This window comes from Didymella exigua (assembly GCF_010094145.1).
Source record: "Didymella exigua CBS 183.55 unplaced genomic scaffold M421scaffold_56, whole genome shotgun sequence".
Taxonomy (NCBI): Eukaryota; Fungi; Ascomycota; class Dothideomycetes; order Pleosporales; family Didymellaceae; genus Didymella; species Didymella exigua.
In genome coordinates this window covers 43,805-67,366 of record NW_022984830.1, presented here as the reverse complement: position 1 = coordinate 67,366, position 23,562 = coordinate 43,805, and the positions used below count along the sequence as shown (strand labels likewise).

The 23,562-nt window shown below is 55.2% G+C and overlaps 6 protein-coding genes across 6 annotated transcripts; 3 read left to right on the top strand and 3 right to left on the bottom strand.

The window, feature by feature from the left end:
- Window positions 1-100: 100 nt before the first annotated feature.
- Window positions 101-6,389, bottom strand: M421DRAFT_426242 (uncharacterized protein). The gene is made up of 6 exons (XM_033594339.1): window positions 6,177-6,389; window positions 5,704-5,982; window positions 5,585-5,655; window positions 782-5,530; window positions 584-733; window positions 101-533 (listed from the first exon to the last, which is right to left on the bottom strand). The coding sequence occupies exons 1-6, from the start codon at window positions 6,218-6,220 to the stop codon at window positions 337-339; spliced, it is 5,490 nt and encodes a 1,829-aa protein (XP_033443263.1). The 5' UTR covers window positions 6,221-6,389; the 3' UTR covers window positions 101-336.
- Window positions 6,390-7,977: 1,588 nt separating this feature from the next.
- Window positions 7,978-8,905, top strand: M421DRAFT_76435 (nicotinamide mononucleotide adenylyltransferase 1; the record flags this gene model as incomplete). The annotated part of the gene is made up of 2 exons (XM_033597218.1): window positions 7,978-8,590; window positions 8,643-8,905. The coding sequence occupies 2 exons, from the start codon at window positions 7,978-7,980 to the stop codon at window positions 8,903-8,905; spliced, it is 876 nt and encodes a 291-aa protein (XP_033443262.1).
- Window positions 8,906-9,990: 1,085 nt separating this feature from the next.
- On the top strand, window positions 9,991-12,627 carry M421DRAFT_76360 (glycoside hydrolase family 5 protein; the record flags this gene model as incomplete). The annotated part of the gene is made up of 2 exons (XM_033597211.1): window positions 9,991-10,192; window positions 10,316-12,627. The coding sequence occupies 2 exons, from the start codon at window positions 9,991-9,993 to the stop codon at window positions 12,625-12,627; spliced, it is 2,514 nt and encodes an 837-aa protein (XP_033443261.1).
- A 929-nt stretch (window positions 12,628-13,556) lies between these two features.
- Window positions 13,557-14,736, bottom strand: M421DRAFT_426238 (cytochrome b5). Its single transcript, XM_033594338.1, has 3 exons — window positions 14,412-14,736; window positions 14,161-14,287; window positions 13,557-14,025 (listed from the first exon to the last, which is right to left on the bottom strand). The coding sequence occupies exons 1-3, from the start codon at window positions 14,528-14,530 to the stop codon at window positions 13,864-13,866; spliced, it is 408 nt and encodes a 135-aa protein (XP_033443260.1). The 5' UTR covers window positions 14,531-14,736; the 3' UTR covers window positions 13,557-13,863.
- A 264-nt stretch (window positions 14,737-15,000) lies between these two features.
- Window positions 15,001-17,013, bottom strand: M421DRAFT_426237 (uncharacterized protein). The gene has a single exon (XM_033594337.1). The coding sequence runs from the start codon at window positions 16,802-16,804 to the stop codon at window positions 15,080-15,082; it is 1,725 nt and encodes a 574-aa protein (XP_033443259.1). The 5' UTR covers window positions 16,805-17,013; the 3' UTR covers window positions 15,001-15,079.
- Window positions 17,014-18,584: 1,571 nt separating this feature from the next.
- On the top strand, window positions 18,585-23,554 carry M421DRAFT_407728 (uncharacterized protein; the record flags this gene model as incomplete). The annotated part of the gene is made up of 3 exons (XM_033590336.1): window positions 18,585-21,765; window positions 22,036-22,562; window positions 22,619-23,554. 3 exons carry the CDS (start codon window positions 18,585-18,587, stop codon window positions 23,165-23,167), a joined length of 4,257 nt encoding a protein of 1,418 aa, XP_033443258.1. The 3' UTR covers window positions 23,168-23,554.
- Window positions 23,555-23,562: the final 8 nt, after the last annotated feature.

Genomic DNA, 23,562 nt, shown 5'->3' with positions numbered 1-23,562 from the left:
AAGCCTTGTGGTTCACACGGGGAAGCTCTACCAGCACCCATCTTTACGAAGACACTGCAATACGTCTACTACATCGTATCACTGTGTTGTACAAGCTCCTGGAAAAAGACTCACAGTATGGTATAGATATCTTGCGATTCTACCTCTCTCCTACAAACTACGAAGTAAAGAACCGGGCATCGCTGGTGGAAGAAGACGCCCAAACTGCCGGCAATGCATGATTCCCCTCCTCTCTGTGATGTCATAAGGCCGTTACCATGCACCTGAAATGTCCAAAGAAAATTTGCTAGCAAGCGTGCAACCTATACACCTTGAAAAACCCACGCAGTGAGCTGTCTATGAAAGATGGAAGGCACCCTGGCCCTCCTTCACCGCAACATTCAGCTTCTCGCGCAGCACATCCAAAGTGCTGTAATCCGGCATTTTGAGGTAATTGACGCACGTCATGACTGATGGAAGGTAGTCGTCGGATGTGTATGGTGGGTCCGCTGGCTTGCAGACGACCGTGAACATGGGTGTGAGGCTCTTGAAGCCTGTGACGTTGTTAGTGCTCATTCATACCACAAGGCAGAGTGATGCTTACCTCCAATAGGGAGCTTCGGGCTACCAGTAATAAACTGTAGGAAGTCTCGACGCTCTTCCGGCGTGTATTGGCTCATGGTGGTGAGCAAGTTGCGGACGCTCTTACTGTCCAGATTGTAGCCATGATCGGCCTTGATAGAGTCCATAAGAGCTGTTGGTTGGTTAGCTTGGCTCTTACGCGAAAGTGAGAGAGACTTGCTCTCGAGTGACCAATCCTCGTCATTCCTGCCGAACAGCATAACGAGCTCATCCGGTGTGAACGCTCGCAACGCCGAGTAGGGGAATACTTCTGAGAAGCCAGCGCTGAATGCGTCGACTTGGTGCTTCACACCAGAGCCCAACGTAAAATCGAGTACTTTCTCGACATACAGGCCGACGTTGTCGATAGTGACTGCGGTATGAGCCCCGTTCTCAATCAGCTCGATGGCGGGATAGCCTGGCAACGTGAAGTCGAGCGCCAGATCCTCGACAGCGCAATCCTGGAAACGAATGCTTTGCGCGGCTTCGGTCCGCTGCGCGAAAGTCTTATTCTGGTCCTGATCGATCTGCTTCTTAGCATCCGCGAACCTCTTCAGCAGCCTCAGCGACTTGGCAAGATCTTCATCGACGGTCTTAACGGTTGCAAGCGAAGGCGTGATGACCGTGCTGCTGCTGTCACTGAGACGGAACATTGTTGGGTTGAACGACACATCGATGATGCGCGAGTCCAGCATGGACCGCGCGACGAACTTGCCGAGAACCTTGAACATCTCGAGCTTCTTCTCGCCGTCTTCTGAAGTCGCCTGCTGCGCGCTCATGGGTGCCGGGAAAAGACCTCGCTTTCCGAAAGCATATTCGTCCTGTCCCTCTGAGTCGTTCTCCCGCCAAATCTTGAGCTTCTTCTTCGAGAATTCGCGGGAGACAGTGGAGTAGAACTCAAGGGTAGGGCCGAGACCTGTTCCCACTTCTTCAAAGTACTCCACTTCCAAGACGCTGGGTGAGTGACCATACAATTGCATGACTTTCATCGCAGACTCTAATATCCTGGACCGAGATATCCTGACTTTCTGTCGCTGCAGTCTACCAAGGAACGGCCGCTCGTCGCGATGACGATCGTTCCGGTTGTCGTTGGCTTGAGTATTCTGCCAGCGCGTCATGCAACGCGAGTACCCGAAGGATGTCGACTGGACAAAGAGATGGCGCGACTCGAAGGGGAATAGGAAAGGATAGAAGCGAGCGAGATCTTCGCTCCAGCTTGGCAGGCAGTTACTTGCTACAATCAACGGCTCCTCGAGTTGACGGTTCAGCTTTGCCGTGAGCTTCGTGTTCACGAACTGTGAAAGCGGCTCGGCGTTTAGCTTGATCTGCTCCTTGTTCTCGGAAAGAACATCGTCAAGGTGGGAGTTCAGGCCGTGTAAGAGATTGAGCAATCGAAGGATGCCCGAGGTTATGGGATGGTTGTCCAACGATGCAGGCATAGCTTGCCCTCCAGACTTTGTCTCTGGCGGAGGAGTCTGGGCAGACGCCTCGCCTGGTGGCGGACCGGCTACGCGCTTGAACTTGATGGTATGAACGGCGTTCCACACTGTTCGCTGGGAAACGTCTGAAGCTTGTGCTTGATTGAAGTGCACAACGCGGTAGATGGTGGTGTCTGCTGAGATGGGCTGGTCGTTGACACTGAATTCGATGTGCCAATCCTGAGGCGTTGACTGAACTGCGGCAGCATAAGAAAGACTTTGGCGCAAAGCAGAATCTTGCAACAACGCAGTCAAGCGCGAGGCTGGTGTGCTAAGGCGCTCTGAAGGCTTCGCTGATGGTGTGCCTGGAATTGGCGTAGCGATGCGGGTACCATCTTCCTGGCGAGCCGTGGCCTTGCCAGTAGACGCCACCTCAACGCTGACGGCGGATGGGTCGGACTCGTCATTGTCAAGCGCATCCTCGAGCTCGTTCTCGAGCTCCTCCTCGAGCTCATCAACGATAGCGTTCAAGGCAGCGTTCTCGTCCATTGACTCCGGGTCGGACAGGCGCTCTTCGTCAGCGCACTCGAGCGGATCCTGACTACTGCTCGAGCAAGCCTTTGGAGCTGGAGGGGGAGGTGGGGGAGGTGGGGGCTGTGTCTGTTGACGACGGCTCGAGCGACGCGTTTTGTCTCGTGATGAGCTTGGTCCAGCCTCGTGATCTTCGCTGGTCCGTGACTTTGACTTGGAAGGCTTCTTCGAGGATCGGCTCATAGATTCGCTGGGTGTCTCTGGAGGGGGGGGCGCACGTCCCTCAGCCAGCGCTTGAGCGTAGGCAGCAAATTGATCCCGTGTCCTGCTTCCTTGCGGTCGCTCTGCAGCCACGTGCATACGTGGTCGAAGGTAGTCATCCAGCGCCTTGAACGTGGCGATAGCGTGGATGGAAACCATGATATTGCGGTATGACTTTGGGATACCGGAATCGTCCTCCGCGACAAGCTTCAGTCGAAGTTGCTTCGCCAACATGTTCGCGGCGCTACCACGACCATCGTAGGAGTTTTGGTGAACAGTGATTACCTCGAAGTGCTCTGATCTACTCAGAAGATCCTGAAGCTTGTTCACCAGGACGCTGAACGGCGTTGCAGGAGACGCACTGCTAGCGGTCTTGATCTTGATCTTGTTGCTGGTGCCCATGAACGCCTCGACAAACAAGGACCGTGGGTCGATGCTGCTGGTTGGAACGTCGGTCGAAAATACCTCTAGTAGTACATCCACGATCTTGGATGACTTCAACTCGTAGCTGGTGATGCTCTCGAGAGCATTGCCTTCGAAGTACTTCGCCAGGCGAATGAACAACTGCGAACAGTTGGCCATGTTGCTTTGCAATGAGCACTCCTTGAGGTCCTTCGCGAGCGACTTCAGGTCATCCAGCACTGCAGATGCCTTGTCTCGTACTAGCTTGTCGTTGTCCTTCTCATGAACTTCGATGAACTTCTTAGCACGTAGAGTGATGATGTCGTCGATATTGGGGAGCGGTAGATGATTATGGTCAGATGAAGATGATGAATCCGAGTCATCATCATCGTCATCCTGATCTTCTCCATTCTCGTTGCGGTCGTCGTCCTCATCTTCATCCTCGTCATCGTTATTTTCAGACTGTGGCTCGAGGTCCATAGGTTCCGCAGCCTCTGACTCGACAATTTGATCTACTACAGGAGCGGCATTCGCATCAGAGTCTTGAATGACTTCAATATCGACTTCTGGCTTTGACTCCTTCGTGCGGACTTCCAGCGCTTTGGTGGGTCGGTTCGCCAGAACGGAAATTTCTGCGATGACGCCCTCACGGTAGAACTGGTACCGATAGATGGGCTCCAGGCGCTTCAGCAACAACTCGGCTGCTTGAAGAGCGTAGGTCACTAGAGTAGGATGATCTTGCTGCGAGAAAATTGATGCCAGGAATGACGCGTAAGGCACAGCACGCAATGCTTCTTCAAGGATGTCGGTGTCTAGATTGGAGAGCATCTTCAGTTGCGCAGTGAGTACCTTCTGTCGCACATTCAGGTTGACAGTGCTCGAATATGCATCTGTGAGGGTGGGAAGCAGGATGACTGCGAAGCGCTTAACCTCGGTCTTGCATTCCTCGAAAAGCTCCACACGCTTCTCGTTGCTGGTCTTCTTGCCCTCGGATGACAACGGTGGGTGTTCACGTCCAGGGTAGCCCGCATCGAACAGGTCTTCCAGGTACGAGAGCCCATCGTTCGTAACGTCGGGCAAAAGCTCACAGATGACATTGAGGGTTTCGAACACTTGGTCCTTTGGCCGGTGGATCAGCGCCTGCATGATGACAACTGAGTCAATCTTGGTCGCAACGTCCTCTGTGCCGCTGGGTGGAGACACGCCTGTAAGAATCTGGTACAAGGTATCGACCACGTTCATCTTGAGCAGCTCAGCTGACAACCTTGGGCTTGCTTTGGCTGTATAGGCAATGACCTGCAGGAACATGGTATGAATGTGTGGTCCGATGAGGTTTGTTGTTCCAGGGAGCAGGAGCGCCAGCATCGCCTTCAGCAATCCTGGGCTGACCAGCTCTTCCAGCTTATCCTCCTGGTGTCTAAAGCTCTGCACGATCCGCGAAACACAGATACACCCCTGCTCAACAACCTTCTGATCGCTGTTGTTCAGGATGTTCTCCAGAATCGGCATGACATCTCGCACGGTTGCGAAGGAGTCGTCGGGGATGTTGCGACAGCAGTTTGCAGCCGTCGTGACTGCTGTCCGTTGTGTGCTAGTCGCAAAGAAGTCCAGGAACGTCAGACACGCCGTCAACCCACCTTCCCGTACAATCTGTGTTGGAAACTCGACCGAGATCTTTTCCAGCGTGCTCAAGCTCTGCTCTGCAAGATCAATAAAGTCAATCTCGAGCAGCTTTGAGCAGAGCACCGGCACAGCGCCGCCATATACAACGTTTGCTGTTGCGGCGGGCAGAGCTTCCATCAAGTTGGCCAAACATCTACAGGCGATCAGCATGACCTCTGGATTCTCCTCGCCGGTGAAGTCGTTTGGCTGCATCAGCTTAACCAGCTCCTTGACATATGCGTCTGGTGAGAAGTGACCAGCTAGCATGTCTTCGGTAGCCATCAGAAGCAACTCGGACAGGTCTTGCAGAGCAATAAGCTGCAAAGACACATCTGGTGACTTGAGCTGTTCCAATATTCCCCGTAGCCGCTGGGCTGTACCAGACATCATCCCGGTAAGCTGTCTAAGCGCCGAGAGGCTGGCGTGTGGATTGCGCCCAAGGAAGCCGCTGGTAAAGGGATCATCGTCCTCGTCTTCGTCATCGTCCTCGTCGTAGCGAGTACCTGCGCCGACATCATTATCGTCGTCGCTCGTGCGCTCGTCGCCGGGTGTATGCGGTTCGTCTTCGGACTTGTTCTCGGGGTCGTCTTCCATGGCTGTGTCTTCCTCCATCTTTGTAGACTTTCGTGAATTGTGTCTTGATGTAGAAGGAGTACCTGGGATTTGTTCAGTATGTGGTAAAGAACCTCTACGGATCTGCAAGTTTTCACCTGAAACTGTGCTCTTGCGGCCGCCTTTCCCTCGCCGCGAGGACTTCTCTGCTACTGGATCTGTTGAGGGTCTTTTGCCCGTCAGCGTCGGGCTTTCCTGCAAGCCAGCTTCCACATACCCAGATGACGACATGGCTGCTTTGCCTTTCGCCTTCTTAGAGCGTGATGGTGCTGCAGCAGAAGAGTTCTCCGGCTCAACCTTGGCGCGCTTAGCACGACCACTACGCGTCGGCGGTGTGTCTGCTGCCTCGTTGGGTCGCGCTGGGTTTGATTCAACAGCGGTCTTCTTCCGTTTGCGAGAGGCGGCAGTCGCCGAGTGGGGTGGAGGAGCGGCGGGAGGGTTTGGCGGATTGTCGTTGGAGGAGCCTGCTGAAGGCCTCGCAGACGAGCGTGTGACTCTGGACGACATGAGATTCTGATTGTATGTCTAGCAAACTGGATGGCATGCGCTGGCTTTGCCGCGGTGGTGGGCCGTGACAGCTGTAGGCCGTGGCAGCAGCAAGGTGTGTGTGGGTTGGAAGTTGTAGTAAATGAACGCGTTGTCGTAGCGGACTACTGCAGGCGTCGAAAAACGAGCGAAATGTAATCGTACCTGCTGTTGCGCTGGTGGTCGGGGCTTTCACGAGGACGATCCATAGGTCGCCATGTAGGCGGGCGTGCTCAAGCGAGTGCGGTGAATCTGTCTGCAAACGCACTGGATTGCAGCGGCAAGGTGGAGACCGAGGTGGCGACTCGATCAGGCAGGCAAAAGAGTGTGATGCTCGGAAGTGTTCTGCAACAATGTAGAAATGGTAGATCTGCTTCGATGTGAGGAGGCTAAGCAGAGTGACGGCCGTGACATCTGAACATCGCGGCCGCTAAGCTTATCCGATTGTGGAAGTGACGATCAAGGGAACAGCGAGCAGCGTGGCGCGAGTGCCTTCACGAGGCCGTTCTTTCTCAACTACGTGAAATGGCCAGACTAATACGCGTGCAGTAGTGCAAACAAACAAAGCCTATTCCTGTGACGGTGGCAGTGAGACTCCCTCCTCTCCTGGTCAAAACGGTCGACTATTCCTGCCGTCTCAGCCAGACTTCAGCCTCACCAGCCCTGTAGTCCAATCCTTCAAGGTAATTGATGCTTCACTTCAGCAAGATCCCGCGTGGTGGGTGGATTCTTGTCCGGTTTGTTCACAAGTTGTCCATGCTCAAGGGCATTCTTTGTCTGTCTTTTTATTTGTGTGCGCATCTATGTATCGGTCGAGACTCAGGTAGACATCAAGGTCTTCTTCGACGAAGTGAGTAGACATCACATCACGTAAAGGCACTGTCGAAGCATCTTACCTGCCCAGGTGAGCACTATCTGCATACTTGGAGCTACTGCTGCCGGAGGTGTCTTACAAAGTCTGTAATAAGGAATCCGCTCTTGTCGTATAGGTGCTTGAGACGTCTTGTGCAAAACAAGTGCATAACAAGATACAATTGCGGCTCTTCTGACTCGCAGTGAACAAGAAAGTTTAACGTTGAGTGTCGCGCTTTTACGGGTACGAAAGTCCACGCTTCGAAATCTGATTATGGTAATGACCTAGTCATAGCGAAGATTTGTCGACACATCCCCTGCACAATCACATTCGATTTCTCAGCATCCCACGGGTTCTAATCTCAAGGCCGAAGCGCGGACGACAGCGAAGGTGGGGAGAAGGCCGACAATCGCGCCATCGATGCACGTGAGGCTCCGCATTTGCTGTAAGATGGTGCGCCCAGTCACGGAAATTACCCCCAATGCTGGCGAATACTCGGATGCAGCAGACGTTTCACCTGCAGACGCGCAGATCTGTGCAGAAGTTCTCCAGGCGTTGGATCTAGCGCGGGTCGTGAACCGGTAACTGCGGGCACTGGCCCTTGGGTCGTCTCGAACTCAGACGGACTCTGGCCGCACTACTAATCGGCAGCGGGGATACCTGAACCGCAGCCTGGAGCTACACCCAGCCTACAAAATGGCGCCTGTCCTCTTCCCTTCGTCCTGTAATCCCCTCAGCACTTTCACCTCACCAGCCTGCGCCTGCCGTTGAAGTCTGCCCCTCCACAACCGGAACTTGCCTAGTTTCGCGTCATACCTCAGCATTCAGGTCACTTGAACCACTGCCGGTGTCTCGCAGCCTGCATTCGCAGACCCCATTTCTGATAGGTTTGCGCAAACAAATGTCGCTGCGCCGCCCTCAATTAACTCTGCCTTTCAGATCCGCGACACACGGCACCACTGCGACGCGAACGCTGTTTCCAGCCCCACCACGCCACACCCTCTGCCTTTCACCCACTAGCCGGCCAACCTCCGAGCGGAGGAAGCCCCTCGCTCTTCGACTCTTCGACCGAGCACTTTTGTAACTACTTTCGCCACACACGCCACCGTAAATATGACCTCGAATTCGAACAGCGATATCGTCCTCGACGCTGGAATCGACAACACAGACACCATGACCTTGGACAACTACCGGTTTCCCGCGGATAGGCTGAAGAAGAAGCTGTCCAATGATGAGAAGACACCAATCGTTCTCGTATCTTGCGGCTCTTTCTCCCCACCGACCAATCTTCATCTTCGCATGTTCGAAGAAGCGACAGACTTCTGCGAGTTCGAGACCGAGTATGAGGTTGTCGGCGGGTTCTTCAGCCCTGTCGGCGATGCTTACAAGAAAGCCGGCCTCGCATCCGCACATCACCGCATCAACATGACCAGAATCGCCGTCGGTGACAGCTCTACCTGGATTGGTGTTGATCCGTGGGAGCCGCTTCACAAAGAGTACATGCCTACAGTCAAGGTTTTGGACCACTTCGATCACGAACTGAATGAGGTCATGGGCGGTATTGAGACATCGACTGGCGAGAAGAAGAAAATCCACGTTGCTTTGCTCGCAGGCGCCGACCTCATCCAGACCATGAGCACTCCTGGACTTTGGGCGAAGGAGGATCTAAGGAGGATTCTGGGCGTCTACGGCGCGTTCATCCTTGAGCGCAGCGGCACCGATATCGGTATGATTTCTGCTTACCGCTTTTCGATGATCACAACATTAACATAGCACAGATGATGCACTTGTCAGCCTCCAGGAGTGGAAAGACAATATTCGTGTTATCCCGCAGCTCATTCAGAACGATGTCTCCTCAACTAAAATCCGCCTGTTCCGCAAGCGCGGCAAGAGCATCCGTTATTACATTCCGGACAAGGTTGTCGACTACATATACGAGCACGGCCTCTACGCGTCAGACGACGAGAAGTCAAAGGCCGTAGAAAAGGGAAAAAGCAAGGCTTCTGACAGCGCGAGCTCGTCAGCAGTCGCCTCGTCCTGAGCGCTTACAGCCATACTAAAGTGAGCGACTTCACCAACCAGACAGTCACATGACGACCATGGACCTGCTCTGCAACCTCTTCCGGCCAGGACTGCCGTGCCGATTACAGCTACTGTTCGCTGTGTAAAGAGGGCATACGATCTCATCTGAGACGGCAGTTGGGGGTAATCTACATGATACAGGCATTTTCACAGCGAGCGCATCCGCCCGCGGACCACCGGGATTAGAGACATGGCGTGCCATCGCAGGCTCTGTACAGGCTTTCTTAGGAGCACCGCCTGCGACGACCTGATTACATTTTCACTTTCATGATACCACAGATGCGATCGCATCACCAAACAACAATGATCACGATTACTATCTCTCATACTTCCTCTGCCATCGTGAAAACAAGTTGGGCTTCGGCATCACGTGATATGATGTAATACATCTCAATTGACTGGGGGTACAGCTGTGCGGCAGATCACTTGCACATGCACGACCGCGAGGCTCCATTGGCCAGGATACAGGACTTCGATATATACAATTGCCCAAACTATCCAGCATGACCGATATGGTGCTCAGTATCAACAGATAGACGCACGTATGCTTCTGTCACATCAAAACAAATCATGATCAGTAAGCTCCACTACCCGACTTCCGTCTTGACACTGTCTTGACACATGTCCTTAGCATCCAAGTTTTTGCACCAAGTCTCGAAACGAGTCGTGCAGCCTTGGAAGAGTGACCAAGTGCGAGACTCCAAGAGTCCAGCACGGGCTCAGAGGCCCCAAGCTGGCTTGACACCAAGCCAGCCGCTGCACTTAGCCACGTCAACTTGCGTCCCCATAGCAACGACGCCTCAGCCGTCGAGAAACCAGAACCTTGGAACTGCTGCGCCATTGTACATATTGAATTGATCGTCGTTGCGCATCCTTTTTTCAAGCGTTTTTGATATTCTTACCGCATGTAACACTACTCTCACTGTCTTTCCCGCAAGGCTCAAGCGCGCGCGTCCCTGCAGCTGCAGCTCTTCAGCCGCATTCCAACCCCACATACCTCACGCACGCATTCCTCGCACCCACATCGAGGCTACCTACAGGGCGATGCCCACAGACTCGGAGCGCGATCCGTCGCACCGCCGGCCGCGCGGCGACGAGAGACGCAGACGTCGCGAGTCCCACGGCGAGACGTCAGGCACCGACCGCCCGCGTAGGCGACGAGAAAGCAATACACCATATGAATTCGAGGGCAGGAGGAGAAAAGGGCATCGCGCGACGGACTCCCAGGGCGAGTTATTAAGACCGAGTCCAAGGACGAGCCATCAAACGAACCGCGACTCGTCGCAGGCGCCGCGAAGCTCTTCGCGCGCTCCCCGAGACTCTTCAAGGGCGAACCGCGCCTCCCGCACTCCTCGAGACTCCTCCCAAGCGCCCCGCGACAGCAGATACCAGAGCGACTCGGAATGGGATAGCTCTGCGCCCCGGCGCCGCAGCCGGCGTCCCAGTACCAGCGACCGCAAGTCCGCGGCGCCTCTGAGCCTCGACGCCCTCGCAAAGCTGGACAAGGAAGTAGCAAAGAAGAATGGCGGGTGGCGCGGGTATGACTACGACGAAGACTATCTCAAAGAGGTCCGCCGCAAGGAGAAGCAGCTTGAGAAGGACCGCGTCAAGACGAGCAAGGACGAGAAGAAGAAAGCGCAGAAGGAGGAAGAGAGGAGGAAGGTTGAGGAGAGCGACAGGGAGGTTCTTGAGGAGAAGGAGAGGCGGAGACAGAGAGAGCTGCGAAGGAAGAAGAGGGAGAGTAGAGAGGTCAAGGGTGGGGCGGTGGCGTTGGGCGATCTGGCGGGGATGGAGAGCAAGAGAGCGAGTCGGACAGAGGATGAACGCGAGCGTAGACGGAGAGATGAGGCGCGGTATACTGCGAGCGAGATCGAGGAGAGGAGAGAGCGGAGACAGCGTGAGAAACAGAAGAGGAAGAGCAGAGTTGTGAGCGGACCACTGGCCGAAGAGGGTGGTATTGATGACGACGACGAGCACCAATACATGATGGAGAAGCGGGGCGGGGCGGGCAGCACGCCAACTGTGCTGTCGGCGGCAGAGCAGGCAAGGAAGAAGAAGCGGAAAAAGATCATCATTGGTGTAGTCTCCGTTCTTATTCTTTTGGCCATCATCATTCCTATTGCAGTTCTCATGTCGAACAAAAAGAGCAACAACACATCAGGAAGCGATACTGCGGCCGGGCAGTCGACACCAAAGAACAGCAACCTCGACGGGAAAGACCCGAACAGCGTGCCTCAGGCGGACAAGGGCGGCATACTCGATCCCTGGTCGTGGTACGACACCGAAGACTTCAACGTCACCTATACCAATGAGCTCGTCGGCGGCCTCCCCATCATCGGCCTCAACTCGACCTGGAACGACGACGTACAAGCCAACTCCAAAGTCCCTAACCTTCAAGACTCCTTCGAGTACGGCAAGACGCCCATTCGCGGCGTCAACGTCGGCGGCTGGCTCAACCTCGAGCCCTTCATCACACCCTCCTTCTTCGAGAACTTTGGCGCCCGCGACGGCGTCGTCGACGAATACACTCTCCTCACCAAGCTCGGTCCGACGAAAGCAAAGAGCACGCTTGAGCAACACTACTCCGCCTTCGTCAACAAGCAAACCTTCAAGGAGATTCGTGCTGCAGGCATAGACCACGTGCGCTTCCCCTTCGGCTACTGGATCGTGCAGACCTACGACGGCGACCCATATCTCGCACAAGTCTCATGGCGCTACCTCCTCCGCGGCATCGAATACTGTCGCCAAAACGGGCTGCGCGTGAACCTCGACCTGCACGGCGCTCCTGGTTCGCAGAACGGCTGGAACCACTCCGGCCGCCAGGGCGTAATCGGGTGGCTGAACGGCACAGACGGGGACCTGAACGCACAACGCACACTCGACGTCCACCACAAGCTTTCCGTGTTCTTCGCACAGCCGCGCTACAAGAACGTGGTGACCATGTACGGCCTGGTCAACGAGCCGCGCAACGTCGAACTCGACACCAACCGCGTCGTCAACTGGACACAAACGGCCATAACGCAGATCCGAAACGACAACATCAGTGCCGTCATCGTGTTCGGCGACGGCTTCATGGGCCTCGACAATTGGCAGGGCAAACTACAAGGCAACGAGAACCTGCTGCTCGACGTGCACCAATACGTCATCTTCAACGTCAACCAGCTCTCGCTCGGCCACAGGGACAAGTTGAATTTTGCATGTTCAGCCTGGACGCAGCAGAGCCTGCGCAGCATGGACACGACAACCGGCTTCGGGCCCACAATGTGCGGCGAATGGTCCCAGGCCGACACAGACTGCACGCAGTACATCAACAACGTCAACATCGGCACGCGCTGGGAGGGCACATACGACACGGGCAACCTCTCCACCGCGATCCTGAAGCCCCAGTGCCCCGTGCAGGGCAAGTGCACCTGCGACCCGGCCAACGCCGATCCGTCGACTTACACCGCCGACTACAAGAAGTGGCTCTACCAGTTTGCCATTGGCCAGATGGATGCGTTTGAAGCCGGCTGGGGCTGGTTCTACTGGACATGGGAGACGGAGAAGGCAACGCAGTGGAGCTATCGCCGCGGCATGGCTGCTGGCATCCTTCCTACAACGGCGTACGATAGGGATTGGTCGTGTCCTGATAACGGCGTCGATGGGCTGGATACGTTTACCGATCTGCCCGAGTACTACTGAGTGGTGATGACGAGGAGTGGGTGGTGGCGGTGGGCCGTTTGTACATGTTGCATGGCGTGGTGTTTTGGTCCGCTGGTTTAGACGTCTTGTTGTGTATATATGAGCGGAGCTGTTGCATTGCAATATCATTGTTATGGCTACCATCGGTCTTGTTGCCCTCTGTCCGCTTTACGTCGCTCTCTAGAAACCAAGCTGGTACTAAATGGTTCTTGGAACGCACCATCCACACACAGCAAACTCATGGTGTATTCAGAAGCAGAGTCTGCGACGGAAGCCGCTTAAAAGAAACCCTGCTTTCGTGTTTGCTGGCCTCAATGATCCCACTCTTCCATGCAGACAGCTCGGTGTCGCTATGGGACGCTGGATGGCATGTGTATGCTAGGCCGCAGAGGCGATGTGCTCACTCTGCTTGGCGCAGGAGGGGTGGTGAGGGTGTTGTGTCGCGCGGTAACTGGGGTGTAGACGTCATGTCGGTGTCGATGCATCGCAGGATATTTCACGGAACGTCGTAGAAACACTGTCGACACATGCTGTCGATGGCATACTACGTAGTCGTGTCCGACACGGGTCCAGGTCATGGTTGGAGAGCGACGTCAGCCCGTTGGTGAACGGCACATGGCGCACGTGAAGCTCGGAGCTGGCTCGGACGCTATCCGACAGGACCCGGCCGGGCACCGCACAACGGCAGACTCGTGTCTGCAACTCAGGATTCTGCGGGAAGGGCTGCGGGGGTTGCAGAAGATCTTGGATCTCGGAAAGGGCTTTCGGTGGGCTATCGGTGGGCTTTCGGTTGGCATTTGCTGGCGGTCTGGCTGTGAACCTGGCTAGCTCGCGTCTGTTGCGGAGGGTGGGCATTTCGGCCGACGGGACTTTGGGTATCCGGGGGACGTGTGCAGCTCCCCTTGGGCTGTGGAAACGTAGTCCCAGAGAGCTGTGATACGAGGTTACTGCACAATCAGCAACGCTTTTATAGAGACGTGTGGGCTTGTGTCAAAATTGGATTGCCATCTATCCCAAAGCCCTTCATACAGAATGTAGCTGAACATCTTGTGCGCCTGTAATGTGCCCTATGTGCTCAAGCTCAACTGCCGAGATCTAACGCCCGTGCCCTCGAACTCTGCTACACGGCTCTCGTAGGATGCCCGGACCGTGCTCGTCGTGCCGTCGACGGATTCGCCGTGCGCCGTCGCCGCTCAGCCTGTGCGTTGCCGGTCGCGGTGCCTCAATAGGACGCATTTACTGCTGCTCACTCTGGCTCTGGAGGTACGTGTAGGCACCGAAGGCGAGGGCACCGCCAATGAGAATGATGGCGTAGAGACCGACGCCGGTCGAGGCGCCTTCGGTTGTGGAGGCGGTCGAGCTGGTGTGTCCGTATGTCTTGGGCGTGGGGTCGCCCGCCTGAGTCATGTCAGCTTCTCTGTGCCAGATTGCACGGCGCATGTGGGGAACAGTTCCGGGGGGGGCAGACGACCTGAGACGTCGTGGACGGGGTTCGGAGCGTCGCGGAGAGTGCATAGAGCTGGGAAGGCGTACCTGGCGCTTCAGGGTGCCAACGAGCAGACCGTCGAGGATCTCGCGCGCCTCGTCCGAGTGGCCGACATCCTCGAAAGCCTCGGTCGAGTCTTGGCCACCAACATCGAGGAGGACTTCCTCACCACCGCTGCGCATCAGTCAGCATCCTGTGCTCAACAAGACATCGCTCGCGCCCCTCAATGCGTTGTCGGCGCCACGCGGGGGCTGCAGGACCGTAGGCAGATCGTGACCGCCTGGCTGGGGCAACGTACGGGTGCTCGTCGACGAAGCTTGTGCAGTCGTAGACCTTGTCGTGGATGACAATGTAGAGGTCCTTCTTGGAGGCGTGCTCCGAGACGTCTGAGTAGGTGAATTCCTTAGTCTCAGACATGGTGAGGTGTGGTGAAATTTGTCGCGGTAGCACAGGAGGCGAGTTCAAGGGGCTGGCAGCGAGCGTCGAGGCGTGATTGCGGGCAGTGGAGTGTGTCGAGTGGTGTGGAGGAACGTCGGTGAGCAACGGGAAGATTATCTGGCAGCAGTCGAGCGGAGCGGGATTGACGTCCGGCTGCGGATGTGCTCGCGAAGGCCTACGGCGACACACGGTTGACAGTCAACAAATCATGGCACCTGTGATTGGCTGTGCTGCTTGCGATCCCAGAATCCTGCCATACCTATCTGGCAAAAGCTCCCGGCACCACGGCTTCACTGTCGCCGCTCTTTTCGCGAGGCATCAGTTCCGCACTCTCCTCCGCAATCACTTCCGCCATGACTTCGGCCATCAACTGCATGTGTTGTTCACAGCAGAGGATCCTGCTGGCAGTTGCCGTGCTCGACTGCCAGGTTACATGCACCGAGCTTGCTCCGACTTGGTCTTTACAACGCTTAATTAAACCACATTGCTATGCTATGCTGACCCCCGAGAATCATTGCTGCAATCGTCTCAAGAATCCAAAGTCTTGACCCTCATCCACTCACTCGTCCCCACCCCCAGATTCAGCCCGTTCTCGGCCCACCACCGTCGCACGCTCTCGCCAGCCTCGCCCTCGACGCCGTCCTCCAGTGCTTCCTCAATGTCGCACGTCTTATACTCGACCTTCAGCCCGCTCTTCTTCCACCAATCGAGCACGTTCGCCTTGCCCATCTTGGTCGGACCAACTAACACCTGGTTGTCATAGAGCATCTTCTCGCCGCGAGTGGATCTCCAGTAGTCCAGAATCTTCGTGTGGCCATGTGTCGAGGCGATCTTTGTGACCGTGTCCTCGTGTGAGAACGGCACGCCACTGTCGACCCACCACTTGATTGCATCCAGCTTGTTTGACTGTGTTGCATACGTTATCGACTTGCCCACTTTGAGCTTCAGGGGGTCGCGAAGCTTAGCAGGCGGCGCCTCCTCACCAGGCGTTGGTGGTGTGCGGTGCCGCGAGTGCTCCTTCCACCACTGCAGGACGGAAAGATGACATTGTGAGGATGCTTGCTCGAGTGCAGCTTCCGTGTACTTGAGATGCAGCCCAGAGTTGTACCACCAGTCGAGGGCCTTTGTAGAGTTGTTGCGGGACGCAGCGTCCATGGCTTCGGTCGAGTACTCTTTGGTCAAGAACGTGGGCGATGTTCGCCAGTAGTCGAGGATCTCGGTCTTGCTGAAGAGGGATGCTTTGTGTGGGAGGAACGTGTGGCCGAAATGTTGCCAGAAGAGATCTTTGTGGAAGTACTCAAGGTGCTTGAGAACAGGCACCATGGCAAATCGCATGATGAGATCGAGGCATGGCCGAGTGATGCGAGTAGGCTTTTCTGTATCGAACGCTTTCGCAATATCTGCATAGCTGCACGTGAGTAGTGTCCAGCCCAGCTTCTGCATCTGCGTCTTGGGTCCGGCCTCACTGGCCGCCTGTTGCCACTCGCGAGGCACGGGCAGGTTGGTGTGCACATTGAGTGTTGTAGCCAGCTCCCAGTCTTCTGTGAACTCCAATATCATGGACCATAGCTCTGGTGGCAGACGCGGTCCTTTGTTCTTTAGCGGCTTCAGTGCAGGAAGATGTGCGGTCATGAGTGCGGCGCTACGTTCGCCAACCGCCATCAGGTCGATTTGTGTTTGTACAGACTCGCTCAATTCTTTGTATCCTCCCCATGGCACAACCTTCTTCCCGGCCTGATCGTGGTTCCAGAGTAACGGAGACAGAACGCGGATCCAGTTCATCTTCTTCTTTATCTTGCTGATCTGCTTCTTTGACATGGGGTGCTCCCACTGCAGAGTGGACATGCCCGGTATCAGGAGGATCTTCTTCGACACATCCCAGCTACGGAGTATCTTCAGGTGGAGACTGCTCGTAAAGCCATGCAGCATCTGCGCTATGTTCTCCGCGTCCAGCGGCGCAAGGACGAGCGAGTCCGCCCATGAGCAGTACCCGGCGACCTGTGTCTCAACATAATCTTCGTGTTGCCACCCAGGCGTACTACTCTCGGTGCTGTATGTGTGCCAGACAGGCTCGAGGTTCGGTGAGACGGTCGTGAATGCTGACGTGGGAAACGGTGTGCGAGCTATGATGCGCAGAGAGACATTTTCGAGTCGCTGCAGGCGCGCAACAACCGCAGACCCGAATTTCGAGGCAACGGGGTCAGTAAGAGCGACGAGAACCTTCAGCGGGCGCTCGGCTGGTGTCGAGGTCATAAGGTCGATATGGCTAAGGCTAGTATGCAGGGTGGTGAATTCGATGTGCGGTCAGCGATCTGAAGCATGGGATCGTGTCACAAAAGCCAGACCGCCGTTGGCCGTTGCCCCACAACCCTCCTTCACACCACCGCGGACCCTCTATCCATCAAGGGATTGGGCATTGACAGGTGCATGACGAGCCGCAGATGAGGCGCCTTCAGATGTCGAAAGTTCGGTTCGTCAGTGTGGGGAACTACGTAAGAGAACACAAGCTCCGTGGAATAATTGCAATTCAATGGCGCTTCAACGAAAGGCTTGGCAGCCATCTTGATCCTGATGATTGCGCCAACGACTCAGAAGGCGCCGGACATGGACGTGGTCCGCAGAGCCATATAGGCAGCTGTGGAGAACGCTGCTTCACGTGATAGACGTAGCTGTGATGAATGACAGGTGGACGGCACGTCGCGGTGAATGTTGACTTGAATGTTGACTTGCACCCCTGAAACACTGTTGCAGATGGCGGAAGATGACCATTACCAAGCTGCACATCAGTTTCATTTCAAGATTCCCATCAGACCCTGGTGCCTCCGCAGCTCTAAGACCTCGTATGGGCCACATTGGCTGGATACCTAGCAAGCCCCAGTAGTGGTGGAGATCAAACTTTTCGGTCCCATCTGCAGACCTGATTCATTTTCGGTCCTTCCGTCCCTCAGATGGACCGCTTGCCGTGACCCGGCATGGGCTCGCCAGGGACAGGCTTCGCGCACCGCCTCGTGATGGAAGCTGAGCTGGAGGCGTTTCGCCGTGTTCAAGAGGGACTGGGCCGCATTGAGCAGATGTGTCAGGGCCAGTAGTCTAGCTTTTGACTCTAACCAGCAGTAATGACGTCGTTGTATCACTCCTGATGAGCGCGGCAATCGGCGCGCACAGTTGCATCTTTCGTTCAACTTTCCCATCTTCTCCCTCGGCGTCGGCGGTCTCAGCACCCACGACGCAAAAGCTGTCCCGTAGGGCTAATCTTGCCAGCCAGACCAGCCTAGCTGCGAGGGGCCAAGTACCTAGTGGGCCGCCGATCTTCCAAGTCTTGCTCCCTGAGATCGACATCTGTGAGTCCATCAAGCGGTGCAAGCCACACAACGCTACAAGCGTCCCCGTGAGCTTTCCCCTTCGCAGGTGGTCATACACGCCAACATTTGCGGCTCGCCGTGGTCGTGATTTCCTGCCGCTGGCCACTTGCACCATCTGCCAGAAGATGAGTTGCTGGCATAGCCATTGTTCTTGACGCATCTTCACCTGTTCCACATCCACGGCGCGACTGCCTCTTGCATGCCGGGTCCGGCCAGAACGACGTTGATCTTCCCAGGACGCTTTAGGCTCCGCCCTCCGCCACCCACTCCCACCTAGTATTCTCCGTACCCTGCGTAACGCCAAGGCGAGCAGCATCGCGACAAAACCTGCCAGCATTCGCGCCACCGGCAGCCTCCAACAGCACGTTACCGTCATTCATGGACGTCTGAGCAGACAGAGCGACACACTCCTGTGCGGGCGCAGCCACCACCCCGAACTCGCCAGGCCCGCCACCACCTTCCCAACCACCAAGAACTCCCCGCGCTGCTGGATACAGAGCCACGCCCCCATGTCTCAATCACGACAGCAGCCCCAGGATGCCGAACACTCTGCTACCCACGACGACCATGGCGACCACGGCGATGCAGACCAGGCCTCTCCCGCGCCAGTGCCCAACGATCACGACCCATTGCCAGCGTTGGAGGCCCATACGCAGACGGTCGACTTTGCTATGAACAGCTCGAAGCCAGCCAGTGCCCCGCTGCCTGCTCACTACAACGTCAGCACCAATGTGGGGCCATACTCGCCCTCGGCATCAGGGCTGAGCCCAGCCGCACACGACCGCGTGTTCCCTATACGAAGTGTCGTCTCAGTCGATCCCAACCCAACATCTACCCCAAAGCCCACTGGGCAGTATGCTGGCGACTACTTCCATCAATACTCCCGCGCGAACGACTCGCGGCGGCCATCAGATTCTGCAGCATCAAATGCATCGCGCGCTTCCCAACGTCAAGGTCAACCTCAACGGCCTTCGACTACTTCTGGAAGAGAAGAAGCCCCACCAACACAGGAGAATACCAATTCCGCGCCAACAAGGTTGGACAGATCAAAGTTGCAGCTGCCTGCGTCACTCTTCCAGGAAATTTCATCTTCGAGTCCGGGAAATAGTGTGGTCGGAGAAAGCGGCCGGTCGCCGTCGTTCAAGGCGGCAGACCCCCCATCATCCCCCGGCGGTGGTTCGGTCCGAAGCACGCTCAGCAGCGTCGGCGAGATGGGCAGCTTAATAACGCCGCGCTTCAAGCACGTCGTTACCGAGGGAGGTCATATGGTTATCACAGGCCCAGAAGGCGACATATTACAGCGCTGCGAGGATGAACCTATCCACATACCGGGCGCTGTGCAAGGATTTGGTCTTCTGATTGCGCTGCAGGACGACCCTGAGGGCAATGGAGGCCTTCTCGTTCGTGTTGTCTCTGAGAACTCTAGGCGGTTTATTGGGCGCACACCGAAGGAGCTCTTTGCATTGGAGAGTTTCACAGATATCCTGTCCGAAGAGCAAGCCGACAATCTTCTCGATCACATTGACTTTATCAAAGACGAAGACTCCGACGTTTTGACCAACGGTCCCGAGGTTTTCACAATGTCGATCAAGGTACCAGGAGTGTCGCGGACAAGAAAGCTTTGGTGCGCGGTACATACCAACGACGCCAATCCTGGGTTGATTATCTGCGAATTTGAACTCGAAGACGATCCACAATTTCCCCTAGTCCCACCGAACGACATGACGCCCGAACTTCCCGAGGACACATTGTCGAGTAATCCTACACAAGAAGAGTACCTCGAGAGTACTGAGGTTAAGAGTCGGCCTCTCAGAGTACTGCGAAGTGCAAGAAAGAGGAGGGGCGAGGCTGCTGCAATGGAAATTTTCAATATTATGTCACAGGTTCAAGAGCAGCTTGCGGCGGCACCCACCCTCGACAAATTCCTCAAAGTTTTAGTCGGCGTCGTCAAGGAATTGACAGGCTTCCATCGCGTCATGATATATCAGTTTGACCAAACATTCAACGGTCGAGTTGTCACTGAGCTTGTCGATCCTCGCGCCACAAAGGACCTGTACAAGGGGCTGAACTTTCCTGCGTCAGATATCCCAAAACAGGCCAGAGAGCTATACAAGCTCAACAAGGTCCGCATGCTTTACGATCGCGAGCAAGAGGCAGCTCGCCTCGTCTGCCGCACCGCCGAGGATCTTGAGACACCTCTTGACCTCACACATTCCTATCTGCGCGCCATGTCACCCATTCATTTGAAGTACTTGGCGAACATGGCCGTCCGCTCTTCTATGTCAATATCCATTAATGCCTTCAATGAGTTATGGGGACTTGTCGCTTGTCACTCTTATGGCGCTCGAGGCATGCGAGTTTCATTCCCGATACGAAAAATGTGCCGTATGGTTGGCGACTCCGCGTCCCGAAACATTGAGCGACTTTCATACGCATCACGCTTACAAGCTAGGAAGCTCATCAACACCGTGCCCACCCAACACAACCCATCCGGTTACATTATCGCATCCTCAGACGATCTCTTGAAGCTGTTTGATGCCGACTTTGGTTTGTTGTCGATCAGAGATGAGACGAAGATCCTTGGGCATCTGGAGAATTCCCAGGAAGCTTTGGCTATGTTGGAATACCTGAGGATGCGCAAGATCCAGTCCGTCATGACATCTAACGACATCGCGCAAGACTACCCCGATCTTCGATACCAGCCTGGATTCCACACTGTTGCGGGCATGTTGATCGTGCCTTTGACTGCCGGCGGCAACGATTTCATAGTTTTCTTCAGGAAAGGCCAGCTACGAGAAGTTAAGTGGGCCGGTAATCCTTATGAAAAGTTCATTAAGGAGGGCACTGAAGGTTACCTTGAGCCCAGGAAGAGCTTCAAGACATGGTCAGAGACCGTAGTTGGCAAATGCCGCGACTGGACTGAAGAAGAGATAGAGACTGCTTCAGTACTTTGCCTTGTGTATGGCAAATTTATTGAAGTCTGGAGACAAAAAGAGGCAGCCTTGCAGAACAGTCAGTTGACGCGGTTGCTGCTCGCCAACTCTGCTCACGAGGTCCGAACGCCGCTGAACGCCATCATTAATTATCTCGAGATTGCTCTCGAAGGATCCTTGGACACGGAGACTCGAGAAAACCTGGCTCGGTCGCACTCGGCATCGAAATCACTCATTTACGTCATCAACGATCTCTTGGATCTGACGAAGACGGAAGAAGGAGGACCCCTGATCAAAGGAGAGTCGTTCAAGCTGAGCGAAACCATCAAAGAGGCAACAGATATGTTCCGCGGCGACGCTCGGCGGAAGAAAATCGACTATGAAGTTGTCGAACACGCGGGCCTTCCAAAGTCATGCATAGGTGATCAGCGTCGTATAAGACAGGCCATCTCGAATATCGCAGCGAATGCCATCCAACATACCAGTCAGGGAGGTGTCAAGATTGAAGCTTACGTTGCGTCGAGACGCAGCAAAAATCAAGTGGAAGTTGAAATCGCAGTTACAGATACCGGTGTTGGCATTAACCCGAAGAGACTGGATCAACTCTTCTACGACCTGGAGCAAGTCCAGTCTGAGCCTACTGGTGCTTTGGAGGATGCTATAGTGCCAGACCTCAAGCAGATCACGGCCAACGATGACAAGACAGCGCTCGGCCTCGGTCTCGCAGTCGTGGCGCGCATCATTCGAAACATGAACGGACAGATCAGGATCAGATCGGAAGAGGGAAAGGGTACACGTTTTGTCATTCAGTTCCCATTCGATCTGCCGGATAATGAAGAGGATCTCACGTCATCAACGCCAACAGATGCCTCAAACTCCGGGACTATTACACCTGGTTCTGAGCTGCCAGAGTCAATGAGTAGCTCAATACAGCCCGGCGGCGAACGAACTTTGGTATCTCCGGCGATTTCACGGCATGAGTCGAGCAGTAGCGCTCCGCAGGTGAATGGGACGGTCATCAACCACCCGGCTGCGAGTAGAAGACAGAGTGCCGAAAGCCTGAAGAGCAAGACTAGCTTGCGAAGCTTTAATAGTGGCACGACTTCGTCCACAACGGAAAGCTCACGGAGTAATGTGGACCGACTCATCGAAGATCTCCAAGCGCCACATCTGGTCGAGAGGCGACGAGGCGGGTATGGAGAAGGGGAGATCGCCCCTAGTGTGCGATCAATGAGACCTACTCTTACCAAGCGCAACAGCATGGACCCTGAGTCACCTTTACGACCTAGATCCAAGAGTCTTGAGATCGCGGAAGGCAGAGTGGTGACTCCATCCCACCAACGACGCATGAATACTAAGACTCCTGGTGAGGAGCCTATTGCATATTCCTCTCAGCCTCTCAAGGCTGTCCGTCTGCCCGACAATGCCACATCGCCTACGCAGCGATCAATAGGCTCGATTCTCGGCGAAGTCCACCATTCATCACGGGAATTGTCGCCGCCACCCGCGCCCGTGGCTGCCACTGAGGCCGAGAAGCTTACCTCAGACAACATGCGCGTTCTCGTGGCAGAGGATGATCCAGTCAACAGTCGAATTGTCAAGAAGCGGTTAGAGAAGATGCAGCACACAGTGCATCTTACCGTCAACGGCGAAGAATGTGCATCTGCATTCGGCGATAGTCCCAAGGACTTCGATGTTGTCCTGATGGACATGCAGGTAAGCATTAGTCCTTCGAATACCGCCTTTCGGGCACCGCTCTAATAATTTACCAGATGCCGATCGTCGACGGCCTGACCTCAACCAAAATGATCCGCTCCTACGAAAAGACCCACACCAATATCTACTCCCCGCGCGCCGCGCTCTGCGGCCGAATTCCCATCGTCGCTGTCTCCGCCTCGCTGATTGAAAAGGACCGCCAGCAATACATCGATGCCGGCTTCGATGCCTGGATACTCAAGCCAATCCCATTCGACCGCCTGAGACAGCTCATGACAGCCATCGTCGACAAGGATCTCCGCAGGAAGTGCTTGTACGAGCCTGGTGGATGGGAGAAAGGTGGTTGGTTCCATGAGGGCAAGGCGAGTCTCGAGGAGGTCAATACGAAGCCGACGGATAAACCCCCGATCATCAACCCGAGTGAGATGGTCAAGGAGGCTGCTGAGGACGCAAGCAATCCTATAGCGGGTGAAGAGAGTGAGGAGGGGAGACAGCCGGAGGAACAGGAGAGGTTGCTCAAGAAGCAAGAGGAGGAGCGAACGGAGGAGGATGATAGGCACAATGAGGACGTTCGGCATGCAGATCCCAAAGATGCTGCGGGGTGAGCAGGGACGCACGTGATGATTTCACGAACACAGGAAAATGGTGAAGAAGAGACGTTGATGTTGTTACGAGGAGTGGACTGCATCCTGCTAGGAGTATTGTTTTGTGTCTCGGACGGTTAAGCCATTATTTTGGGTGTAAGCGTCACGCTACACGACCGTCATGTTTGTTTGAGAAGCGGAGCCGGTGAGCAGGACGAGCTGCATATACATTGGCCTGCCACCGAGCCGTGGAAGTACAGCATGTGTGCATAGTCTGTTGTGTGTAAGACGACGGACTCAGATGGAGGAGTCGACATTCGGTCAACAACCCGCATAGAGCCTTGGGGTCAGAGGGTAGAGGAGAAAGAAACTAGCAATATTCTATGAGTATCTTTGCATCCCATGATCACTCCTCG

Coding starts and splice junctions, on each gene's coding strand:
- M421DRAFT_426242 (XM_033594339.1), bottom strand. CDS start 6,220: ATGGATCGTCCTCGTGAAAGCCCCGACCACCAGCGCAACAGCAG. Junction 5,983..6,176: donor GACCACCAGCGCAACAGCAG/GTACGATTACAT, acceptor CATGTCGTCCAG/AGTCACACGCTCGTCTGCGA. Junction 5,656..5,703: donor GCAGCCATGTCGTCATCTGG/GTATGTGGAAGC, acceptor GACGGGCAAAAG/ACCCTCAACAGATCCAGTAG.
- M421DRAFT_426237 (XM_033594337.1), bottom strand. CDS start 16,804: ATGACCTCGACACCAGCCGAGCGCCCGCTGAAGGTTCTCGTCGCTCTT.
- M421DRAFT_426238 (XM_033594338.1), bottom strand. CDS start 14,530: ATGTCTGAGACTAAGGAATTCACCTACTCAGACGTCTCGGAGCACGCC. Junction 14,288..14,411: donor AGCTTCGTCGACGAGCACCC/GTACGTTGCCCC, acceptor ACTGATGCGCAG/CGGTGGTGAGGAAGTCCTCC. Junction 14,026..14,160: donor TTGGCACCCTGAAGCGCCAG/GTACGCCTTCCC, acceptor GACATGACTCAG/GCGGGCGACCCCACGCCCAA.